We start from the raw sequence: 24,879 nt of genomic DNA on the forward strand, positions 1-24,879 counted from the left end.
GTGCCATTCATTTGCAGCAAATCACAGTTCATGCCTTCCACACACCCCATCCCCAATTCGAACAAGTTCCTCACTGGGTGGCTGAAATGAAACTAACCAGTCCACACAAAGTGTATTTCTTTTGGGCCACAAATTATCCCTTCTAGCTCGAGAACACATGCTGACAAGGCAGGCGTCTCCTCAAATCTCAACGTGTGTAAATGGTGGGGTGTGTGAGCAAGCACAAAGAGCTCGAGAGGGGGAAGGCATCCTTATAGGAAGAACAAAAGCCAAAGTTCAGCCTGCACATGTTTCTGGGTCGACCTCGTCGCTACACTAATGCTGAAAGAAAGCCCACTCTCGCCTCTTCCTGCAGCCAGGCCAGGCATCTGTGTTTGGAGGTCATTTTTAGATAGCTTGCTATTTTCATGTAGTGAGGGGGTTTTCAACATTAGGAATATGATGTGATTTTGAGGTGTGTGTGTGTGTGGAGGGGGTGGGTGGGTAGGTGTGGTGCGTATGCATAGGTCATCCATACATTCATCCATCCATCTATTTTCTGTACCGCTTATCCACAATAGGGTCGCAGGCGTAAATTCAATTTAATTTAATTGTTGGTCACACATAGGATTCCAAAGGGATAGAAATTTTTCCACTAAAAGACGTGTGCTGGTGCTGACTTTGGGCGAGAGGCTGGGTAAACCCTAGGTTGGTCACCAGCCAATCGCAGGGTACGTATACACAAAGAAAGACAAACAACAGTTCACACTCATGGTCAATTTAGTCAACTCTTCAATTAATCTAACATGCATGTTTTTGGAATGTGGGAGGAAACCGGAGTTTTCTTTTCCTTTCGGCTTGTCCCGTAAGGGGTCGCCACAGAGTGACATACTTTTCTATGTAAGCCTGTCTCCTGCATCTTCCTCTCTAACACCAACTGCCCTCATGTATTCCCTCACGACATCCATCAACCTTCTCTTTGGTCTTCCTCGAGCTCTCTTGCCTGGCAGCTCCATCCTCATCATCATTCTACCAATATACTCACTCTCTCTTGTCTGGACGTCTCCAAACCATTGAAGTCTGCTCTCTCTAACTTTTTCTCAAAAACATCTCATCTTGGCTGTCCCTATGTTGAGGTCATTTCTAACCCTATCCAACCTGGTCACTCCTAGAGCGAACCTAAAAAATCTTCATTTCTGCAACTTCCAGCTCTGCCTCCTGTTGTCTCTTAAGTGCCACTGTCTCTAATCCGTGCATCATGGCTGGCCTCACCACAGTTTTATAAACATTGCCCTTCATCCTAGCAGAGACTCTTCTGTAACATAGCATAGTTGACACCTTCCTTCACCCATTACAACCTAATGGGACCCGTTTCTTCACTTGCTTACCACACTCACCATTGCTCTGGACTGTTGAACCCAAGTATTTAAAGTCCTCCACCCTTAATATCTCTTCTCCCTATAGCTTTACTCTTCCCCCTCCACCCCTCTCATTCTTGCACATATATTCTGTTTTACTTCGGCTAATCTTCATTCCTCTCCTTTCCAGTGCATGACTCCACCTTTCTAACTGTTCCTCCATTTGCTCCCTGCTTTCATTGCAGATCACAATGTTATCCGCAAACATCACAGTCCAAGGGTATTCCAGTCTAACCACATTTGTCTGTTTATCCATCATTACTGCAAACAGGAAGGGGCTCAGGGCTGATCCCTGATGCAGTCCCACCTCCACCTTAAATTCGTCTGTCACACCTACAGCACACCTCACCGCTGTTCTGCTGCCCTCATACATGTCCTGTGTTATTCTAACATACTTCTCTGCCAACCAACAGTGAGGGATGCCGTACCAACGGTGAGGGATCAAGCTGAAGAAGGAGTCCTATCGGGCCTTTTTGGCCTGTGGGACTCCTGAGGCAGCTGATGGGTACCGGCTAGCCAAGCGGAATGCAGCTTTGGTGGTCACTGAAGCAAAAACTCGGGCATGGGAGGGGTTCGGGGAGGCCATGGAGAAAGACTTCCGGACGGCTTCGAGGAAATTCTGGTCCACCATCCGGCGTCTCAGGAGGGGGAAGCAGTGCACCACCAACACTGTGTATAGTGGGGATGGGGCTCTGCTGACCTCGACTTGGGATGTTGTGAGCCGGTGGGGAGAATACTTCGAAGACCTCCTCAATTCCACCGACACGCCTTCCCATGAGGGAGCAGAGTCTGGGTTCTCTGAGGCGGGCTCTCCTATCTCTGGGGTTGAGGTCACCGAGGTGGTTAAAAAGCTCCTCGGTGGCAAGGCCCCGGGGGTGGATGAGCCTTGAGTTCCTCAAGGCTCTGGATGTTGTAGGACTGTCCTGGTTGACACGCCTCTGCAACATCGCATGGACATCGGGGACAGTGCCTCTGGATTGGCAGACTGGGGTGGTGGTCCCCCTTTTTAAGAAAGGGGACCGGAGGGTGTGTTCCAACTACAGGGGGATCACATCTCCTCAGCCTCCCTGGTAAGGTCTATTCAGGGGTGCTGGAGAAGAAGGTCCGTCGGGAAGTCGAATCTCAGATTCAGGAGGAGCAGTCTGGTTTTCGTCCTGGCCGTGGAACAGTGGACCTGCTCTACACCCTTGACAGGGTCCTTGAGGGTGCATGGGAATTCGCCCAACCAGTCTCCATGTGTTTTGTGGACTTGGAGAAGGCGTTCGACCGTGTCCCTCGGGGGGTCCTGTGGGGGGTGCTTCGGGAGTATGGGGTACCGAACCCCCTGATACGGGCTGTTCGGTCCCTGAACGATCGGAGTCAGAGTTTGTTCCGCATATCCGGCAGTAAGTCGGACTCGTTTCCGGTGAGGGTTGGACTCCGCCAAGGCTGCCCTTTGTCACCGATTCTGTTCATAACTTTTATGGACAGAATTTCTAGGTGCAGCCGAGGCGTAGAGGGGGTCCGGTTTGGTGGCCTCAGTATTGCATCTCTGCTTTTTGCAGATGATGTGGTTCTGTTGGCTTCATCAAGCCGTGACCTCCAACTCTCACTGGAGCAGTTCGCAGCCGAGTGTGAAGTGGCTGAGATGAGAATCAGCAACTCCAAATCTGAGACCATGGTCCTCAGTCGGAAAAGGGTGGCGTGCCCTCTTCAGGTCGGGGATGAGATCCTGCCCCAAGTGGAGGAGTTCAAGTATCTTGGGGTCTTGTTCACGAGTGAGGGAAGAATGGAACGGGAGATCGACAGGCGGATCGGTGCAGCGTATGCAGTGATGCAGACTTTGTATCGATCCGTTGTGGTGAAGAAGGAGCTAAGCCGAAAGGCGAAGCTCTCGATTTACCGGTCGATCTACGTTCCTACCCCCACCTATGGTCACGAGCTGTGGGTCGTGACCGAAAGAACAAGATCCAGGATACAAGCGGCCGAAATGAGTTTTCTCTCTCCCTTAGAGATAGATATTTTCGCTCTCCCTTAGAGATAGGGTGAGAAGCTCGGTCATCCGAGAGGATCTCAGAGTAGAGCCGCTGCTCCTTCACATCGAGAGGAGCCAGATGAGGTGGCTGGGGCATCTGATTCGGATGCCTCCCGGACGCCTCCCTGGTGAGGTGTTCCGGGCACGTCCCACCGGGAGGAGACCACGGGGACGACCCAGGACACGCTGGAGAGACAACATCCTTCGGCTGGCCTGGAAACGCCTCGGGATCCCCCCGGAAGAGCTGGATGAAGTGGCTGGGGAGAGGGAAGTCTGGGCATCCCTGCTAAAGCTACTGCCCCCGCGACCCTGACCTCGGATAAGCGGTAGAAAATGGATGGATGGACTTCTCTGCCATTGCAGACTTGCGCATGCAGTACCACAGTTCCTCTCTGGGTACTCTGTCATAGGCTTTCTCTAGATCCACAAAGACACAATGTAGCTCCTTCTGACCTTCTCTGTACTTTTCCCTCAACACCCTCAAGGCAAATGATGCATCTGTGATACTGTTTCTAGGCATGAAACCATACTGTAGCTCGGAAATACTCACTTCTGTCCTGAGTCTAGCCTCCACTGCTCTTTCCCGTAACTTCATTGTGTTGCATATCACCCTTGTTCTTAAAAATGGGCACCAGCACACTTTTCCTCCATTCCTCAGGCATCTTCTCACCTGCTAGAATTCTGTTGAACAAGCTGTTCAAAATCTCCACAGCCACCTCTCTTAGATGCTTCCATACCTCCACATATATGTCATCACGGCCAACTGCCTTTCAGTTTTTGAACTGGTTAGCACATCTGCCTCACAGTTCTGGGGACCGGGGTTCGAATCCCGGCCCTGCCTGTGTGGAGTTTGCATGTGTGCCTGGGTGGGTTTTCTCTGGGCACTCCGGTTTCTTCCCACATCCCAAAAAACATGCGTAGTAGGTTGATTGAAGACTAAATTGCCCGTAGGTGTGATTATGAGTGCAAATGGTTGGTTGTTTCTATGTGCCCTGTGATTGGCTGGCGACCGGTTCAGGGTGTACCCCGCCTCTTTCCCGATGATCGCTGGGATAGGCTCCAGCACTCCCGTGACCCTCGTGAGGATAAGCGGTAAAGATAATGGATGGATGGATATTGTTATTCTTATCTTGTAAATATTTTGCTGTGTGCTGTGTGCTGCTGTCACACCTGAATTTCTTATCTTTTTATTTTATCTTATCTTATCTTACTTTATTTATCTTACCTTACGTTGTCATACACAGCTACACTTACATGCTAATAGTTTGTATATATTGGCAACTCCTTTATCCAGGCAAGCTCCCCAGATGCATGCGACCCTGAGTTGACTTGGCAGTAACGCCCAGCTGGGGTGTCTTCTTTTGCTCATTGAGGAGACTCCATACAATTTCCCAGCAACTCCTTTTCCTTCCTGCACACTATACAAAAATGCATCTCACCGCCATCCCTCCAAAATGATTCAGGAACATCCCTAGAAATGATCAAAGGAGCTGCAGCATTCATATTATACATTCAAGTCAGGTTATGCCAAAATGGTTTGTTAATTGTGGGAATTTGTTATTGTGGCATGACACATTTAGTAATTTTCTGCCTGGCAGTGTAGATTACATCCACAACAAAATGTATAGTAAATTAGCAAATCTGAAGAGGATATTACTGAAAATGGTTGCTGATATTTAATGTCTCACAATGTCTTTTCTTACACACCCAGACCTACTCCATCCACAGTTGTTAAGGGAAAATCGCCGACTTTAACGTCCCACCTTTTCCAAGATCCTGGGCGGAGCCTGCATCTGGTGGCAGGACAGAGAACAATGGCAGGAAACTGGAAGAAGAGCGAGGGTGTTCCTGTTGGCAGATGACGATGCTGAAGACAAGACTGACCATGCGCCTTGCACGTATTGGCCAACTGAAGAATCTGAAATCTTCAGCTTTGTAATACTGTGATTGCTTATGGTGTTTTCAAGTAGTTTGTTCCAATCCTCACCATCATCATGAGGGATCAAATTACTTTCACACTGGCAGAATTGTTGGTGGCCTATTGCTGTTATAGACCACATTGTTGTTGTTTTTTTGTTTTTACAGTGGAGGATGAACACAATCTATTTCTCTCCGCTTGTTGACCACAAAATTAAAAACAAACAATATCTAAATTAAATAATTTAAAATTAGTATAATTAACATTGGCGGCATGGTGGCCGACTGGTTAGAGCGTCAGCCTCACAGTTCTGAGGACCCGGGTTCAATCCCCGGCCCCGACTGTGTGGAGTTTGCATGTTCTCCCCGTGCCTGCGTGGGTTTTCTCCGGGCACTCCGGTTTCCTCCCACATCCCAAAAACATGCATTAATTGGAGACTCTAAATTGCCCGTAGGCATGACTGTGAGTGCGAATGGTCGTCTGTTTGTATGTGCCCTGTGATTGGCTGGCAACCAGTTCAGGGTGTACCCCGCCTCCTGCCCGATGACAGCTGGGATAGGCTCCAGAATGCCTGCGACCCTAGTGAGGATAAGCGGCTCAGAAAATGGATGGATGGATGGATAATTAACATTCATTCCAGTGCAAATTTTTGGCATCATAAAACATTTTATAAACTGTAAAGACTCTTTATGTTATTGTAATATCAATACTTATACAATAATAAATAATTAAACACTCTTTGACATTTAATGATATATGAGGAAGGTGTAATAACATATTTAGCATCCTTAACTGTCACACAAGTTTAAAAAAAGCATCAATTGTTCCTATGAAGAGTCTCCAGACGTAGTTGGAAACACTAGACACACACACACGCATGCACGCATTCACGCACACACACGCACACACACACACACATTTATATATAAAACCGTACATAATGTTGCGGTGGCTTACAACAATATTAAATATACTTTTTTAGACTAAAACCCCTGCCTTGTTTTTTAATTTTAGATCAACATTTAGGCCTACACCGCTACTCTATTTAAATGTTGATTACTATCTACTTACTATCTATATTGGAGAGATAAGTATATTTTTTGGGTGGTAAACAGTTTGACGTGATTTATCAAATTTGATCAGGTCCAGCAGCCTCACATTTTAAAATGATCACGTGAAGCACGCCGCCACCCTTGCAACCCTGTGTTGAGGCTATGAGTCCGAGAGGGCCGTGCGGACATCCTGTGTCCCCGCCCAGACTGGGTCACATCCACACGGGCAGGCCACATAGCTCACCCTTGAGTTGCATGCCTTCCACACCCTCAAGTGAGGCCAAGAACTCGTTCCATTGTTCTCAAGAGTTCCAGCACTCAAGTGGCTACATCGTGGCATGAGCCAGATGTGTGTTATGTGGAAACATTTCTAATAAGCATGACACCTCCTCTTCATTCTTTTCACTTTCATCATGGTCATGTTCAGTTTTTTCTACTCCCCATTCGAGCTCTTTTCTTTATTTTCTTGTTTGCCACTTTAAAATGTTCAGGTTATTGATAGCAGTGGTCTCCAACCATCCTTTCAACGTGGACCATCATTCACACACAAAACAATAATTTCACAGACCAGTGTGTGTGTGTGTGTGCATGAGCGCGTGTGAGCGTGTGTGTGTGTATCTGTGTGTTTATGTGGAACATCTGCCTTTATGCATTTTATTTATGTATTATTCATACGTATTATTATCCATCCATCCATCCATCCATTTTCTGTACCACTTATCCTCACTAGGGTCGCGGGCGTGCTGGAGCCTATCACAGCTATATTCGGGCAAGAGTTGGGGTACACAATGCACTGGTCGCCAGCCAATCGCAGTCCAATCATTTATACACAGGTCATATTATTGAGTTAATTCGTCGCTGTCCAATGAATGAATGAAAATCCTCTAATCCTCTCTTACGTTAAAAATGCGTAATAGGTCTCTCTATCATAAATTGTGACCATTGTATTACAAGCTTTTAGGGACCCAATTTTAGAATAGTTGGTGTCTGGGTGAAGGTAAGGGGATGTCAGAAGGGCAATAAAAACATATTTTTACTCAGTGACAGTGTGAATGTGAGAGTAAAGCCTCGTCTGTCTCTTCACATGTCCAGCAACTTACTGGTGACCAGTCCAGGGTGTAGTCCTCCTTTTGTCTGGTGTCAGCTGAGCGAGGCAACAGCTCCCCGTGACCCTGAACAGGATCAGTGGTGTAATAAATGGACAGATCAATAGGTGTGTCTTTTGTACATTATGTCCTTTATGTAAGCAGAACATATTACCAATTTATTCACACAGATGCTACAAAGTGTTGCATCTGGAAGTGAAGGCAGTAAACAATTGTTGGTCACGAGACAGAGGAAGTCTATTCTGGCGAGCTTCACTGGTTCAGTGCAAAAGTATTCTTAGAAATGGGAAGTCAGGGATGCCTCTACCACAGAGGTAAATATGGGAGGGGTGGGGGAAGGAGCGTGTGGACAAACAAAGGGTAAACATCCTGCTTCATGTGTACACATTGTAGGTGAACTACGATGTAAAAAGTGTCACATTAATTGCTTTATTAGCTTCTCTGTTTCAGGTTGCCAAATGATGCAAGGGGTTTCCTTTGGGACTTCGTCTGTGTGCATATGCTGGATGAAAAGCAAACAGCAACATGCCATCACTTTGTCTGGAACCCCCCCGTGAGTTCTCAGGTCAGAAAAAGAAATCCCACCTTTTCTTTAATGTGTCAAATAGAATTTTTTCAAATGTCTGCAAAACAGTAACAGCAGTTTTTCCACAGCCGTTTTTATTTACAGCAACAATATAATTTTGTAAGTCTATACAATGTTAATGCTTATGACAAAGCAATGTTACCTACATGAGAAGCAAGGCACCATAACAACAACTTTTAATACACACTATAAAAATAGTCAAGATAAAGTATTTCATTTATATACAATACGATATTCATTACTTCATTATCTCTTCTCCAGCATTTTGGAATAAGAAAAATATGAACCTCATTAATTGTGGCGCATTGACGGAATTATAAATAATAATAATAATAATAATAATAATAATAATAATAATAATAAACAGAGACAAAACGTGCCACACTAAAAAATTAGATAGCAGAAGAAAATGTCAAAAAAAAAAGTGACTACAACGCCACATGCTTTGACAAATATGTACACTACTCACAAAAAAGTTAGGGATATTTGGGATAGATATTTCAGGATGGACTTAAAATGCACTGCAGGTGAACCTTTCAACGCACACGTGCAAATGTTCAATGTTACAGTGCTTTCTGCACAACTTGCTGTTCTTGAACAAGCAGCAAAATTAACATAGGCAGCACATGCTCATTCAAAAGTTTAGAGAAGGTGAAATTAAGTTAACCTGGAAAGGTTATAGCGCATTTTAGGTTCATCCTGAAATTTCAACCGAAAGACTAATACCCTTAAATTTTTATGAGTAGTGTATATCAGCTAGTCTTGTTGAAAACTGACTCTAGGCTGAGCAGCTTCATTGGGTCTTTAAAATGCCTGAAAATACATTGTTGTTGGTGGTGTTGTTGTCATTGTTGTTGTTAAATCCCCTGGATGTGAGAAAGACCTCTCGTTGAGTGGGCCATTTTCTATTCATAGAAAATGGCCCACTCAACAAAAAAGTTGTAAAAAGATGAAAAATCTCACTTCCTTGAATCCTCTTCAAGAATCTGAATGCCTTCTGAGCGTAAAGTCCTTGTCACACAAATGGGCTGTCAGATCGGAATATGTCCGAATAGGTTTTTCCGTTAGTCTGCTCGGTGTGACTTTCGATGCTGTAGCAACGGTGGACCTCGGTGAGCGATGACGCCACGTAGGAGGCCGAGCGGAAGAGGTCGGCGTTGACAAATGTGCCGGCAAACTGCATCTGCTGCTGATTCCAGTGTCTCCGCAGAACGCTCTGAACCTTACAGGAAGGTAGGGTAGCGGTTAAAACATTTTTTTAAAAATGACTTTAGTCCTATTTGGGGTTGCAAAATGCTGGGAGTTGTCAATGATCATGTAAACTATGACTGAATTTCCACTGCATCTGTTTTTGAATCAACTTACCATTTGAAATATAAATTTTCGTTCCGTCATCCTTGCAAGCAATTTATCTCACGTCACATCTTCTTTTCGACTGACAATTCACACTAAATTTTCATATATTTCCCCTGTTTTCTCAGTGTCTCTGCCTTAGTCAAATCCCATGTAAGACTTTGTTTTCTAGTGGTGCCATTAGAGAAAGCTACATTTTTTGCCACCCAGAAGTACTGTATGTGTGACGTCATGGTGAAATGTCCTGCTGCTGTAGCTAACATCAGGGGCAAATCATTCGCCTCCAATTCACGTGTGCATGGCTTACCTCCCCATTAAAGAAGCAGAATATGGTGGACACAAGGAGACCCTGAAAGTGGAAGAGAGTTTCTTCAGTAAGTCATGAAATTGCACAAATCCTTTAACACCTGGAAACCTGTTGCTGCTTGTGGATGAACAGATGCAGACCGCTCCTAGATACTGTATGGAGGGTCTGAATCAGCACTCACCTGATAGTGCATGAGGATCTCCATGACGTAGAGATATATCTCAGAGACCCAGTGCTCCTGAGGCTTGTAAGGCAGCAGCACAAACTGAATGCCGAGCAGCGGAATGAGGATGAGTGTGGCCCTCACCGCCCGCATGTACAGGCTGGACTCAGCCTGGTGTGTAACTCTCAGTTTAGTGATGAGAACCCGCACAATGTTCAAAAGGAAAAAGAGGTTCACCTAAAAGCAGAAAGGCATCAGATAGATAGATAGATAGATAGATAGATAGATAGATAGATAGATAGATAGATAGATAGATAGATAGATAGATAGATAGATAGATAGATAGATAGATAGATAGATAGATAGATAGATAGATAGATAGATAGATAGATAGATAGATAGATAGATAGATAGATAGATAGATAGATAGATAGATAGATAGATATCAGTGTTTGACACTTACCACCAATGCAGCGCAGATCGGCCCATGGATGATGTACAGTAGGGATGTATCCGAGCTAACCCAGCACCTGACAAAAGAAAACATCATTAAAATATGGGATGAAAGAAACACATTAATATTTTAGATTATAAAAACACACTTGTCATTATAGTAGCAGTGGCGTGCTATGGAATGCAACAGTGCTGGCACCAGGGGGAAACCTGTAGTAAAGAGCACATACGTTACTTGTCCACAGAAAGGTTGCATAAGATTTTTCCATTCCATGCTCACCCCAGCCAAGCAGATAATACCACATGAGATGCTGTTTCTCTGCAAACACGGCCACCACAATCAGAGTGTGCAGGTAGATGCCCTCACACAGCATCCAGAAGTAGTTGCAGCTCAACAGGTAGAGGTGGATGAACATGAGCAGCTTGCAGCTCGCCTATAAACAGGAGAACAACGACATGACGACAACTCCACGTCCTGCTTCTGGAAAGAGAGCAACTCACTCACTGAGTCGTTGTACGTATACCCTTGTTTCTTGGCCACCTTTGTCAGCCACACAACAGTGATGACAGAGTTCAGAACGAATGACACAAAGAGGTTCTTGTGTAGTGTGATCCTCTGGCAGCTCAGACTCCTGCAGGGGAAAGTTCAAGGAGAGATTCTGCTTGATGTTCACACAATATCACAGATCCGTTTGAAGAGTTGAAACACAAAATCAGACATCTCAATTTTTATGAATTGAATTGAAGATGATTGAATGATGAAATATACAGTCACATGCTGCTGTTATGTTGTACTTTTTAGCGTCCGCTTACTTAAAATGGAAGAATATTCCCAGTGATATGATCAATGAGACCATTGACAGCCCGTGACCAATCATGACCAGATAGAAATGAGTCATTGCCACCTGGAAGGACAACATTTCACAACAGAACATTCCGGAGAATCCACGTATATTTAATGAGATTTGATTTGTTCTCACCGTGCCATGATGTGTTGTATTGGCTTGGCAGTTGGTAAAGTTTGTCCATGTCCGGTTGCTCTCTGGGTGACGCCACCAATTGCCTGTTTCCGTACAGACTTTGGATGCTAGCGCTGATGACAAAATGCAGACTTAAAGTGAAATATAAACATGCACCTAAAGCATATCTTACCATTGAACCTTTTACACAAAACGCTTAACATTACAAAAATATTTAAAATTACAAGGTGTCAAAATGAGTTTATTCAACTCTCAGATACGGAACCATATAAGGTAACATAAAGGGGACATATAATTCAGAATAGAATTTTAATTGCTAACATTTATTCAATTATTTTATGAAACCTTTTTAACTGTATGGGTCACTGGTGTTTTTTGTGTTATTTTCAATCACGGGTACACTTCATCACCACGCTGCTGAATTATGTTTTAGTGTGCGGATCAGTGTATGTTGTGCACGCAGCAGACCCTTTAGCCCTATAAAGGGATATACCTCAATGCATTTATTCTGTTCCTTTATTTATGACGATGGTATCAAAGTCGGCGGCACGGTGACCGACTGGTTAGAGTGTCTGCTTCACAGTTCTGAGGACCGGGGTTCAATCCCCGGCCCCGCCTGTTTGGAGTTTGCATGTTCTCCCCGTGCCTGCGTGGGTTTTCTCCGGGCACTCCGGTTTCCTCCCACATCCCTAAAACATGCATGGTAGGTTGATTGAAGACTTTTAATTGCCCATAGGTGTGAATGCTTGTTTGTTTATATGTGCCCTGCGATTGGCTGGCAACCAGTTCAGGGTGTACTACGCCTCCTGCCCGATGATAGCTAGGGATAGGCTCCAGCACTCCGGCAACCTTTGTGAGGATAAGCGGCTCAGAAAACGGATGGATGGATGGATGGTATCAAAGGTAATTGTATAGAAGCAAAGAATAGTACCATGAGGGTCAAAGTCTTTATAATAGTCTGGGCAGCTCTGCTCTGTTAAGAGTCCTGCTTCGGTTTCATCCCAGCACAACCAACCATCCCATGTCATGTTGCACATTGGTCCTGCAGACAAAACATGAAATAACCAAACAAAGCCACTTTTGCCTCTTTGGCCATGCTGTAGATTTTCTGCAACATCATCATCTTCCTCACCCATTGTTTGGGATTTGCGGTGATTGTCTCCTCTCACCATCCGCTGGAAGCACTTGTACTGGGCCATGGCGATTGTTGCAGGATGTTCCCCATAATGGTTCAGATGTTCCTGATAGTCATCTTCAGAACTTTCAGTTGCAAGCAGCTGACCCGACTGAAACACAACCTTCCTGATTACGACTGTCGTTATAGCATGGAAACAAATTTCTACAGTATGTGGATCTTTACTACCTTGCACAGGGAGCACATCACCAGGAGAAACATGAAGCAGTCCATTTGTACTCTCAGATGCGTTTTCTGGGGAAGATGGACAATGATGTTAAGTAAAGAATTCCTCGATGTGAAAGCAAGTTTGAAATTCAATTAGTTAAATCAAGTGCAACCCATTCTGGAAGATTTGGGGGTGATATTGTTGTTGGGTTTTTTTCTTCTTTTACAATGTTTCCTGTATATTAGGTTGGATTTAAACAAAGCCATTTTTTTTGCTCTCAAGTCATGGCAGCAAGAAAATAAAAAAATGTGTGGAATCGGATATGTTCAGATTCGAATCAATGTGCCAGTAATCCGAGCAACAGAAAAGTCGATGACTTAGCCGTTCTTTCAACCATTATGTCTATGTCTGTATTTCCACCGCATCTATTTTTGAATCAACTCACCTGTTCAAATGTAAATAACCGCCAGAGTTCCATTATCCTCCCAAGCAGCTTACCTCACGTATTGACTGACACATCACACATTTAAACTACCACAGGAAAGAAGGTTTAAATCATCATGCAAGCCATTAACCCTGTTTTCTCAATCACTCTGCCTCAGTCAAATGCCATATTAGAATTTGTTTACTCGCGCCATTGAAGCTATTGCCATCCAGAAGTACATGGGATGCCATATTGAAAAGGTCGATATAAACATGCATCTGCTCAAACTACACAAATAAACAAGCTAAAAAAAACACCTGGTTGAAATCTAAATTACAGCAAAAGCATACACAATTAAATATGCCGTTAATATGGTACATTTCAGACGTGCCAAGGAAATAAATGTAGCCAGTGGGTTACCCTCATTTTAATCAATGGGGTGGGAATAAGCACAGGCAAACTAACTAGTATTAAATGTTTGTATTATTTTACATTATTGTTTACTTCTGTATTGTTACTGCTCACGTTTGAGGCTTTTGAAGTTACTTTCGTGCAATTTGGGTGTCTGCGGGTCATTTTCTGTATGAGGTGGATGTAAATACGGCAAAATCCGATTTGTGTCAGTTGAAATGTTCATGGAAATGGACAACCTTGGACCTGCAGTGTAAATCCAGTCTTAATTTGTTGTATAACAGCAAGACTATTAAAGACTGTTTTAAACTGCTTTTGTGTTATAGTTTACTTTTGGTGCATCTGTAACATTTTGCACTAAACCACCTCTTTTTTTGGAAAGGATGTTTCTTTTACTTCCTGATCTGAGAGATAGCCCTGAATCCGATTGATGAGCGACATACATGTGTTTTGACCTATGATTGTAGATTGTTGACATGCTGCTGTTCTGCCATTAGATTGGAAACAAAACAAAACAAATGGAGGTACCCGTTTCACCAATATATTCTTTCCAGACTATTCCTATGTGAAAGCGAGTTCTTAAACTTCACATTTTCTGACTACTAGTTACATGTTTGTTGTTTTATTCAGAAAAGTGAGTCATTTTTGTAGCCTTTAGCAAGACACTCAAACCCCTTTCTGACACTTGAACCCCTTCTGAATTTCTTTGCACACCTCTCACTCTCTCTCATTCTCTGTTTTATGTGCAACAAAAAGTTGACAACAGAGTGTTCCTTGAATTCCCCTCAGGGATCATAATTAGTATAATAATAAAAATGATCAGTTGTAGAATCAAGGCACAGGAAAAATGCAAATGTTTTTTTCATATTTGTAATGGGTGGATTTCTTGTTTAATACTAGATTTAGCCTCTCTTCCCTTGGCCTCTAGTTTCCTTCCTGCTTGCGTTTATAGGCCAACATATTGAGCAAGTTTAGCCAAATGAATGTCAAAGCAGCTCAATCTTTGAATTTACTTCCTGGAGATACTGCCTTACGTTGACCAAACTTCTTTTTTAACTTTTTGCTTTCACCTGAAGTGTGGCTCCTCAAAATATGAATTATTGCTCAAACTATCCCAATACAAAGCAAAGCTGTATCAATTGTTTTCATCTACAGTATTTGTAATCTATGTCCTGTTGATCTTTCCTTGTCCCTGATTATGGTCCCTGTAAATCCATTCAGCCTAATTCAAATGAATAAGCATGCCATGTTTCAAGCACCATGTGTACGCAATGTATAATCATGTCAATGTGGAATGGAAGCATAAACAAGAGCTTACCTTAGCAGGTGACTGGGGTATTTTGAATACTAATCCTTCGACTTGCCACCTCTCGTCATTTAATTAATAAAGAGTTAAGAGCTGTTCTTGACGAGTCAGTGTGTCTGCAGTGTTACCTTCCACAGTCTGAGGCAACACTGAGCTGTCCTGATAAGGACACTTTGGGGATGACATCATGAGTTTGCCGTCAATGGAGGCGTAAAGGGACATCCCTGCAGAGGAGATGACAATAGTATACATGCACATACTATGTACAGTGTACACAGTTTATACAAGATATGTACACATATAATATTTATATTTATCTAAATGTGTATGTATGCAAAGTATTTAAAGGGAGTATTACAACATGTTAACTTTTCCAGATGTTTACATCTGGACCAGATACACAGTTCAGAAGAGTATTCCTAACATGGCACCAAATCTTTACTTTAGCAAAAGTATTGGAATCGATAGACCTAAAGTACAGTAGATTAAAGTGAATAAGACGTTATATTTAGTTGCAAAGTGTTTGCTTGCAATAACTGAATTAAGCTTGAGACCCATTGACATCCCAAACTTTTGCATTCTTCTATGGTGATGCAACCTCTTATTTGGGGGGGGGGGGTACTCGTTCCAGTCTCGTCTTTAGAAGGTAAAATAGATGCTCTATAAGGTTTACGTCTTGAGTTTGACTTTTTCAGTCTCTGGACAGGCTTACACTTTTTGCCCCTGCTGAACGCCTTTGTTGTTTTGGCAGTGTGTTTTGGGTCAATATCTTGCTGCATGATGAAGGCTCTCCCATTCAGTTTGGTCGTGTCTTTCTTTAAAAAGGGACATACTATAGAAAATGTAGTTTTCTTTTTCTATACCCATACTGTGCTATTTCTTGTATGGAAAACAATGTCATAGGACACTCCTTGGCAAGGTGCTATCTTTTAAAGTGTGTTTCAGATCTGGGTTAGGGTCACCCTTTGATGTCAAAGTTAAATGTTTTCAGTTTACAGCAAAAATAAAGGAATTGGCTTCGCTCCACACAAACACACGCACACGCGCGCGTGCACGCAATAGTACAATAGTACACGCACGTGTTATTTAGTGCCAAGCAGTGCCCTCTTGTGTCCAAATACATTATTTTGTTCCCAATGTTTATTTTATAATACTAAAATATGCTGTTTCTTCCGGTTCCGCTTCTGCTACCAGCGATTGCATCTTACTTATTTTTGCACAGACAACAATAAGGTTTTAAGGCTGCAACAGCATAATTACTTAAGTTATCTTCGAATTCATTTTTTGAAAGGTGGAATTGAATTGAAAAGTTTCTTCTTTTTACACTTTCCTTTACACTTTTACTTAATGGCACATATAAAAACATGTTCACATCTACAGGAACCAATGAAGTGCCTCCTTTACTTTAATATAATGGCCATCCGAAAAGACCTTGTAGATGCAGAGAAAAACTTTTACTCTATGTCATATTTATTCATTTATTTTGCTATGTCATTTCTGATTAAAATGGCCCTTGGTTTAAGACATTAATGCTATGACATTGACAAAGGATACCTCCTACCTGTACACACACCTGTTGACATCTAAAATTATTTTACGATGGCAGATCGTGAATGTTCCTCATTTCTCGTTCAACACAAAGCAAAACCCGAACAGATAAGGCCCATAGGATGAGAAATGAAGACAGGCCCAGGTCCAGGATGTGTGCCCTATCAATCAAGAGCAGTTTGCACTGACTGCTGTAGTCGGGTTCTGGTTACTGATATTCTTTGGGGATAAATGTAATGTGCTCAACTGTGGCCAGAATATGACCCAACACCGTACAACTGGCTGTTGACATAGAACAAAGATATTAATGAACAGATGTTTTCTTGTAAGGATTCGTGATAAAGCCTCAGGCAAAGAGTTTAAACAAGCGTGTTTAATAATTTAGAGCACAAAATACAGTCCATAATACAGTACATTGCAAAGAAACATGGCTTGACTGACAAAGAGAGCTAAATACATTGAGCAATTTAAATACAACTACTACATGTGAATGTTTGCTCTGTTCTTTTATAAGCCTCCAGATTCCTTAAGTGCTCATATTGTTACTACATTTAAAAAGAACATAGGTCAGTTTTCTGCTCCACTTCTTATAAACTCCGAAACAATTGTCAAATGTTTTGTGACAACTTTTTAAACCAATGAAGCTTCAAGTGGAGAAGTAGAACAAAACCGCACAACCAACAACATCACAGTCACATGACAGAAGCTATTTGAGGATTTACACACAAATGCATGGCAATCCTGAATCCATAATGGAAGACTACATTTGGCAAAACTGCTCAGCTTTAAACATCAATTTTGCTGCAAATATTTCTAGATTCAGCATTGTGCATGAAAATGGATCCCAGGTTGGATATCATGATGGATGACGTTGCCTGCATCCTATTATTTATACAACGAATAAAGATTAAAGAACATTTTCAAAGCAAATCAAGGCATTAAATGTAATTTAACAAGAAACATATAACTATGAAAAAGACTGCTGCTGTGATGTTAAAATTGAATGCACTGGGATGAATAATACATACACTCAGGCAACTACACAAAGATAAGATATTTGCACAATAGTGATAAGTATTTCTCCAAAAAACAAGTAAATCTATTTTTCATGCACTTAAAAAATGGCAGTTGAGTTTTACAAATTTTATTACCCGAACAAAAAAAACAAAAACACTCCAGTTTGATTCTTGGTATCATTCCATAAGTTTATTTTCGAGAAAAAAAAGCAGTATGTCAGCACTGTGTGGCGGGTGTTGATGGTGAGGATAAGTGCACTACATACTGTATGTTGTTCTGTGTTGTGTCCGTCCCACAGACTCACCAGAATTAACTCCATTTTACGGCAGAAAGAAGGCACCCTCAGTGCAGGGATTGTGGGACATTAAGTCCACAGGAGGAATCTCGCTGTTGATCTTAAAATTGTGTTTGCAGGTATTTGATACTTCAACAGAACATTTGTGCAATCTTTGGCAAAGTTGTACAATCATACAGTTCGACAACAACATTGCCAGGGAGAGGAAAATCAAGCTGAAGGACGGCTGCTTCGACATAACTCTTCATCTATCGTCGCTTTGTCAGAGGTCGCCCCTCTCGAACGTGCTTGGTACTTCTTTTCTCTGATTTCACCTTCTCCTTCCCTTTCTTGAGTCGACGTGGAGGGGGTGTCTCTCTGAACTCACTGTCTTCCTGAGTGCTGGATGTGTCCATCCCATCTTGCTCCTCGGGTATGTTGGGAATAGTCCCACTGCTTCCATCTAAAATGTTCCTGAGGTAGTGGTCCTCTGGAGTGTCAGTGGTAGTAGTGCCACTCTCGCTGCTGCTCAGATCCTGCTCTTCACCATACCTCGCGCTTCTGCTGTGGTGCTGAAGCGAAGAAGCCCTGATTGATATCCTTTCCCGCCGCACCTCACGGATATTCTGCTGAGGCTCGTTCATGTCCACCCCAGAGTCCAGGCTGGTGTCGTTGCTGCTGGGAGGGCGGTGGCGGCTCTGGAGCTCAATGATTGAGTGGCGCACCTGAGCTGCCGGTTTCCCATCCAGGGAGACGAACCAGGCCCTGGGGTGGGATGATGAAGACTTACCCCTGGTCAGCTCCAACAGAGTGCGCTCTGAGATGCCTTGCAGCTCGCTTGAAATGCCGTGAGCACCACTGAAGCCTTCCATCCCTGCTGCCTCATTGAGGGTACCTGGCACCGAAACCGAGGACTCAAGGAGGTTACTGTAGCGGCCCCATACAGCAGGAGACCCTTGGCTTGGGGGAGGAGTCTCCAGAGGCTGGGGTTCATCTTGGTGGCTTTGCTGCTGGCTGATTTGCACTTTGCCAAGTGTCTGGGCGTAGCTGTCTTTATTTGGCGCTTCTGCATCAAAATCATTTCCATTGCGGGGGAACGTGGCAGACTTGCAGCCAGCTTTTTGTGGCTCTTGATTGCTGAACATATCTGGTGCCTGAATGATGGCCACTGGATGGTTGTAGATATGTACCAGCTTGTCTGGAAAGAAGCTGTCAGAATTTATGTTGCTGCGGTTCAGTTCCATCTGCTCCATAAGTCGAGATACCTCCTCGTTGTTGATGTAATGAGAACGTACATTGGGAACTTTGATACGATCAGTCGAAATATTCTCATAAAGTGGAGCTTTCGCTTGACTAGCTGGGTCCTTCCACATAGATGTTGTAGTTGGCTTTGTGCCTTGGGGTGGACAAAGGGTCACACTGAACATTACAGGGGGCCAGGATATTCTCACCTGAGTGGAAGAGCAGACCTCCCTCCATGTGCATGGAAGTGGTTTGGTCCTTTTTCACCACTGTGAGTTTGGAAAAACGGGCTCGCCTCCCCCTGGGTTCTCGGTGGGAACTTCTGGAGAAACATTTAAATTGATAATTGTCAGAAATACCCAGGCTTGTGGTATCAAATAAAATGTGTGATTTCCTACCTGCACTGACACAACAGCAAAGACAGGAATCCGATTACTACCACCAGAGTTCCTGCCAGTATTCCCACCAAGAGAAGGTTGTGATAAGAAAGGAAATCCAAGGAGCTTCCATGATCTAATACATTAAGATTTATTATTAGTATCGTAACACCACAGCAATTATGCATGTATATTCACCATTTGAAGGCATCGGGGCAGCGATCCAATATCCCAGGTGGGAAGCAGTGTATGTCCAAACCAGCTCCTCACCAAGTGTCTTCACTATTCCCAGACCCTGATTCTGCCAGGCACCTTGAAGCACAACAATTAATCCCAGAGACATGTAATACTTCAAACCTCATGCTTCATGTATGACTCCTACCTGTCTGTAGGTTGAAGGACCAGGCTGGCATGGTGTCAGAAACGCGGTGGTGGGTGCTTCTCCCCAGAGGCATGCTGAACTGGATGGGCCCTCGAACCTGGAGCTCCTCGCCTCCCGCATAGAGCAGGACACTGACTGCTGCTACCGGCTTCAACCCAGTGCTTCTAAAACCTGCACAAACAAGCAGTCATGTAATGTAATCAAGTACAAAACTGTGTTACTGTACTTCAGTGCAATTTCCATGTATCTGTATCTTCTTTACTTATATTTGGGGCAATTTTTACTTCCTTGCTAAAATGTTTTTTTTTTTTTTTTACTCTGCTACATTTCCCTGTCACCTTCCTTACTCATGTCTGCAAAATAAAATTACCAAAATATTGTTCAATGATGCACGCAATTACCTGTGTGCAGTACTGAAAAGGTGAATTCTGCTGACTCCACTGATCACACATCTCCAGCAACAAATAATGACCAAGATGATGGTTACAATGTTGAATGTTGTGGTGGTAATAACAAGGATAACATTACAAACCCGTGAGCATAATTACAGGAATACTTTTCATACGTTGGATGAAGTGCCTCTTATGACTACCTGAAATGAGACATATTAGCATGCCAAAACTTGCTTTCCAACCTGAAGTTCACATGAAGGTAAATTACTGTAACGACTGGTTAGTATATCCGCCTCACAGTTCTGAGGTTGTGGGTTCAAATCTGGCCTTCTTGTGTGGTGTTTGCATGTTCTCCTCGTGCCTGCATGGTTTTATCCTTCCAAATTCCAAAACCATGCAACATGGGAGGTTAATTGAAGACTCTAAATTGTTTTGTAAGTGTGGATGGTTGTTTGTCTACGTGTGCCCTGCGAGTGGCTGTCGACCATTTCTGGGTGTACACCGCCTCTCGACCAAAGTCAAATATGCTCAAGCACACCCACGACCCCAGTGAGGATAAGCAGTACAGAGAATGCATGGATGGATAATCTAAATTCTAAACACTCATCTTTTTAAAATTAATTTTAAAATTACTTTTACATCCAATACTGAAGTACAACCCCAATTCCAAGGAAGTTGGGACGTTGTGTTAAACATAAATAAAAACAGAATACAATGATTAGCAAATCATGTTCAACCTCCGGTTTCCTCCCACATCCCAAAAACATGCATTAATTGGAGACTCTAAATTGCCCGTAGGTGGGACTGTGAGTGCGAATGGTTGTTTGTTTGTATGTGCCCTCTGATTGGCTGGCAAACAGTTCAGGGTGTACCCCGCCTCCTGCCCGATAATAGCTGGGATAGGCTCCAGCACGCCCGCGACCCTAGTGAGGAGAAGCGGCTCAGAAAATGGATGGATGGATGGATGATTTGTACATTATTGAATTCTGTTTTTATTTTTGTTTAACACAACGTCCCAACTTCATTGGAATTGGGGTGGTACATTAATATCTTACTTTTAATATATAAAGGGCCTATATGCAGTTTTCACACTGCTAGTTATTTTTGAAAGTAGCCTCATTTCAGTACACGCCTCTGCCTCCACTACCTGGCGCATCTGCCCAACAAAACTCACTAAACCTGGACAACAAAAATGATCCATGAAGAGAACGCTGCGTTGTGCCCACATGGCCAGAGTGCATCTCGGGGTCAGCCGCAAGCAGGCAGTGTTACACGAAATATAGCCGGTAAGATGTATTTTTTTTGGAATCCACAATCTATTAAAAATATCAGAGAGGTGATCAACTTACCTGACGAATCGGTGCGAACGGTGACCTGACATACACAGTAGTGTTCCAAGCTCACCGATGCAACCGTCCACATATGAGACACACACTACTGTTATATACAGTATCTCAACCCTCGATTTGAAGTAAAGAGTTATACTTGTCCTTCCTTTTAACTTTTGTTGCTAACCGGAGTTAAATATAGAAACTATAATAGCTTACTCTGTGAGGGAGTGCAGTATGTCCCCGTGAGCCTTCGTGTGCATGGTGGGTATATGCAAATGATTGACAGACTATTAAGTCACGCCTCCTGTCACTACATTCTATGATTGGCTATGCTTGTGCTGTCATGTCCAGTTGTAAAATAATAATTAAATTAAATTAGACGTATTAGATGGGGACATAGAGGGATGATTTTTCAAAAGATCATTTTAATAATATTCTCCTGTCAAATCATACAGACAGTTTTAACGTATATGACACTGTTTTTTTTTTTTAAAACGGCAAATTACACCTTGAAGTTCTTCAAAGGTAAGATACTTTTAAGATTCAAGTGATATTCTACAAGATGACTTCTATTCTCTGTTTGGATATGTGTACTTTCATTCAAGTATGACTTTCTGGTACGTTATACTATACAAGACTGCAAACTAGCCAAAATTGAGGTCCAAGTAATTTGATGGTCATTTTTATTGGGGTTCACCTGTTGTGTTGACAATGATGCCTGGGGTGCAGTTGACACAGTTCTTCGCTAATTGTGGTACAGTCAGGTAAACTGTCAATGATGACACATTGCTCTTGTCGGGTAGTCTGAGCAGCTTCTTGGGAATCTTTATCTTTGGTTGAGAGGCACTGTCTATAAAAATAAGGCAGGATAAAAAACGTGCAGATTTGTGTTTTGTTTTTACAGCCTGAGACTTGACATTTAAGCAATGTCTTAACATACCTGGTAACTTGGCTGTGATGACCACAGAGTCTTCAAATAGCCAGATGTTGCCTTGCCTCTGAGGAAGCAGCAGCAATGTCACAGCAGAGAAGACTGCAATGAGATAGCCACATTATGAACTGATTCTTACATAAAACTTATGTCAAATACTTATAATGGGTGTAAGTATTTTCCGTCAATGTGTGTGTTGAACTGAACTATTGCAGTTGACGGAAACGTGATTTTTGTAACTGATTGAACACTGAAAAAAAAAAAGATACTTAAATGGTACTTATTGGACCAATTAAAATAAATACTCCAATTTGTATCAGATAAATGTATTACTTTGTCTTAGATTATATGGATTATAATTATTTATTCATTTCCCTGATTCCTTTCTTTCTTTCTGACCCATCTTCTTGTCTTTCTTTTTTCTTTCTTCTTTATTACAGTAATTTATTTCTTGCTTTGTGAGATTCGAACCCAGAACTTTCTTTCTTTCCAAATTACAAAAGAAGTCCTTAAAGTAGTTGTCCATTTTAACAGTAACTAAAAATGAGCACCACAAAAAAAAAAAAACAACAACAACAAAAACACACACACACATACATTGAGTAAAACTATTAAGTCAAAGTAAATCTAGGTTTGAATTGGAAATCACAATTTTCAGTTACGCATTAAATGCACTTGAGATGAATGACACATTCATTTCCCTTTTTTTCAGTAAATGATACTGCATTTGTCTCAAGCTCCCCTTAAATGAAATATGTGTGGAAAATTCCAGCAGATGCTACTCACTGGGTCTTTTGGTAGTGCTCCAAGGCAGTGGGCTGGGGACATAACCTTCCATAGTGGCCACCAGGGTCAGACTTAGCAGGGGGATGTACGGCACCCAGAGCAGAGCCTCACCTTTCTCCCCTGTCCAGGTGGAGCTGCTCAAGCTGTGGTTAACATAAAGTCCCACCGAGGCCCCTGGCAAAAGCTGACGTGTCACCATGTCTCTCACCAGAACCTTTAGGGGAAACTGGGGCTCTAGAATTCATATAGAAGAATTTCACTGAACTAATTTGTTGCAGGCGCCCTCCACACCCCATCACTATTCTGGCTACTGCTGTTTTTTGCTGACACACACTTCCCTATCTGCGGAGCAACACATGCAGGATTACAATGTGATGCCTACCTCAACATATCAGAGGATCTGAGCCCTGTGTCCTACACTGTAATCCTACTAGCCAACAATATAGTTAATTTTAAATGAATGCATCACTTAATCAGATGCAGTCCAGGTATATATATATATCCCAAAAACAACAGTAGCATCACTAACAATAAAACAATAAACAATAAACAATAAAATACATTACAGACAGTATCTATATGCGATTACATGAGCAACAATGAGCGGCTCAGATGTTCACCTGCGGTCAAAGCGGGGGCCACGAGAAACATCCCAGTGGTGGTGGCGCTTTGGCCATTGTCCCTGGGCAAGGAGGGGGGAAGGCCGCTGCCCTCATCAGCAGCCCCCACTGGAGCATCAAAAGAAATCAGAAGCAAGGAGCGTACAAAGAGCGGCAGCAGCGGCGGCGGCGGCAATAATGCAGTCAAGCGGCGTTCGGCATTGGGCATGGCGAAACATATATGTATATAGACATAACGAACCCCAGAGAGCGAGGAGAACGAGGCCAAAAAGGGGATTGTTGTGGGGTAGGGCTTGAGCTGATCAAATCGAGCGAGTTGTGAGGATGCTGGTGCTGAGGCTGGGTGTGTGTAGTCCAAGAGATCGTTTCGAATTGAAAGATGGATCACTAGGTGCTGCCAACGCTACAACAATTGCATCTTTCTCCTTTTCATTGACAACCGCTTTTCACACTGTGCAGTGTATGTGATACTTGAACAGAAGCAATGTGGGAAAAAGATGCCATATGTCCCAGGAAAACTGAAAAACAACGAAAGCATCAGAGTGGGAGGTAGTTCAATTGCTTTGCTCTTTGCGAAAAGAACTGCTGTGACGTAAGCGGACCCTTTGTGCAGTCAGTTTGTCCTTGTATCATTATCGTAATGTTTTTTTTATTAACTGTAGGCTACTGTACTTCTGTAATGTTTAGGACATAACGAGTCTGTCCCCCTAACTAATTAAAGATGAATGTTCAAAACGCTGAAAACACCTAGTTACAATTGATTTTGACTCATGTTGATCATTTACGATTTGCTTCACTTGTTCCGACGCCTGAATCACAATAAACTCACTTCGTGTCAAGATTGGTCAGATTGGTGACAATTTAGATGCCTGTAGTAGCTCTACAAAGTGAAATGCCTCGTTCAGATCTCGCTAATGAAGAATGATTGACAAAGGGGATGTCGATGAAAAGTGAACGCTGTGCACAAAGCAGACATGAGCAAATGTTACGACCCTTATTTAAACTGTCACCAATGGCCGTCACATAACTGATTTCAAAGTGCTTTTATCTTGAAATACTTCAGGTGTTCCTGAAACTTCCTGGAAGGCATCGTGTGGTAAATTGTAACTTCCAAAAGTCGAATGGTTATATATATATACATATATATATATATAAATATATAAATA

At 42.8% G+C, this 24,879-nt stretch overlaps 2 protein-coding genes across 3 annotated transcripts; both read right to left on the reverse strand.

The window, feature by feature from the left end:
* Positions 1-8,146: 8,146 nt before the first annotated feature.
* On the reverse strand, positions 8,147-14,917 carry LOC133403061 (calcitonin gene-related peptide type 1 receptor-like). 2 transcript variants are annotated; one of them, XM_061677565.1, is made up of 13 exons: positions 14,826-14,917; positions 12,693-12,758; positions 12,462-12,615; positions 12,261-12,371; positions 11,330-11,442; positions 11,163-11,254; positions 10,891-10,981; positions 10,630-10,783; positions 10,499-10,559; positions 10,360-10,426; positions 9,915-10,133; positions 9,734-9,775; positions 8,147-9,295 (listed from the first exon to the last, which is right to left on the reverse strand). In XM_061677565.1, the coding sequence occupies exons 2-13, from the start codon at positions 12,735-12,737 to the stop codon at positions 9,089-9,091; spliced, it is 1,356 nt and encodes a 451-aa protein (XP_061533549.1). In that variant the 5' UTR covers positions 12,738-12,758; positions 14,826-14,917; the 3' UTR covers positions 8,147-9,088. The 2 variants fall into 2 exon arrangements, with proteins under 2 accessions (XP_061533549.1, XP_061533541.1); XM_061677557.1 differs by having other exon boundaries at positions 10,855-10,981.
* Positions 14,918-16,733: 1,816 nt separating this feature from the next.
* fam171b (family with sequence similarity 171 member B) lies at positions 16,734-24,041 on the reverse strand. The gene is given in 9 exon segments (XM_061677543.1): positions 16,734-19,016; positions 19,018-19,216; positions 19,293-19,407; positions 19,470-19,583; positions 19,654-19,824; positions 22,074-22,226; positions 22,317-22,409; positions 23,094-23,327; positions 23,714-24,041. Coding segments are annotated over 9 exon segments (2,382 nt in total). The 5' UTR covers positions 23,922-24,041; the 3' UTR covers positions 16,734-17,921.
* Positions 24,042-24,879: the final 838 nt, after the last annotated feature.

Source organism: Phycodurus eques, chromosome 1, assembly GCF_024500275.1.
Source record: "Phycodurus eques isolate BA_2022a chromosome 1, UOR_Pequ_1.1, whole genome shotgun sequence".
In the NCBI taxonomy this organism is placed as follows: Eukaryota; Metazoa; Chordata; class Actinopteri; order Syngnathiformes; family Syngnathidae; genus Phycodurus; species Phycodurus eques.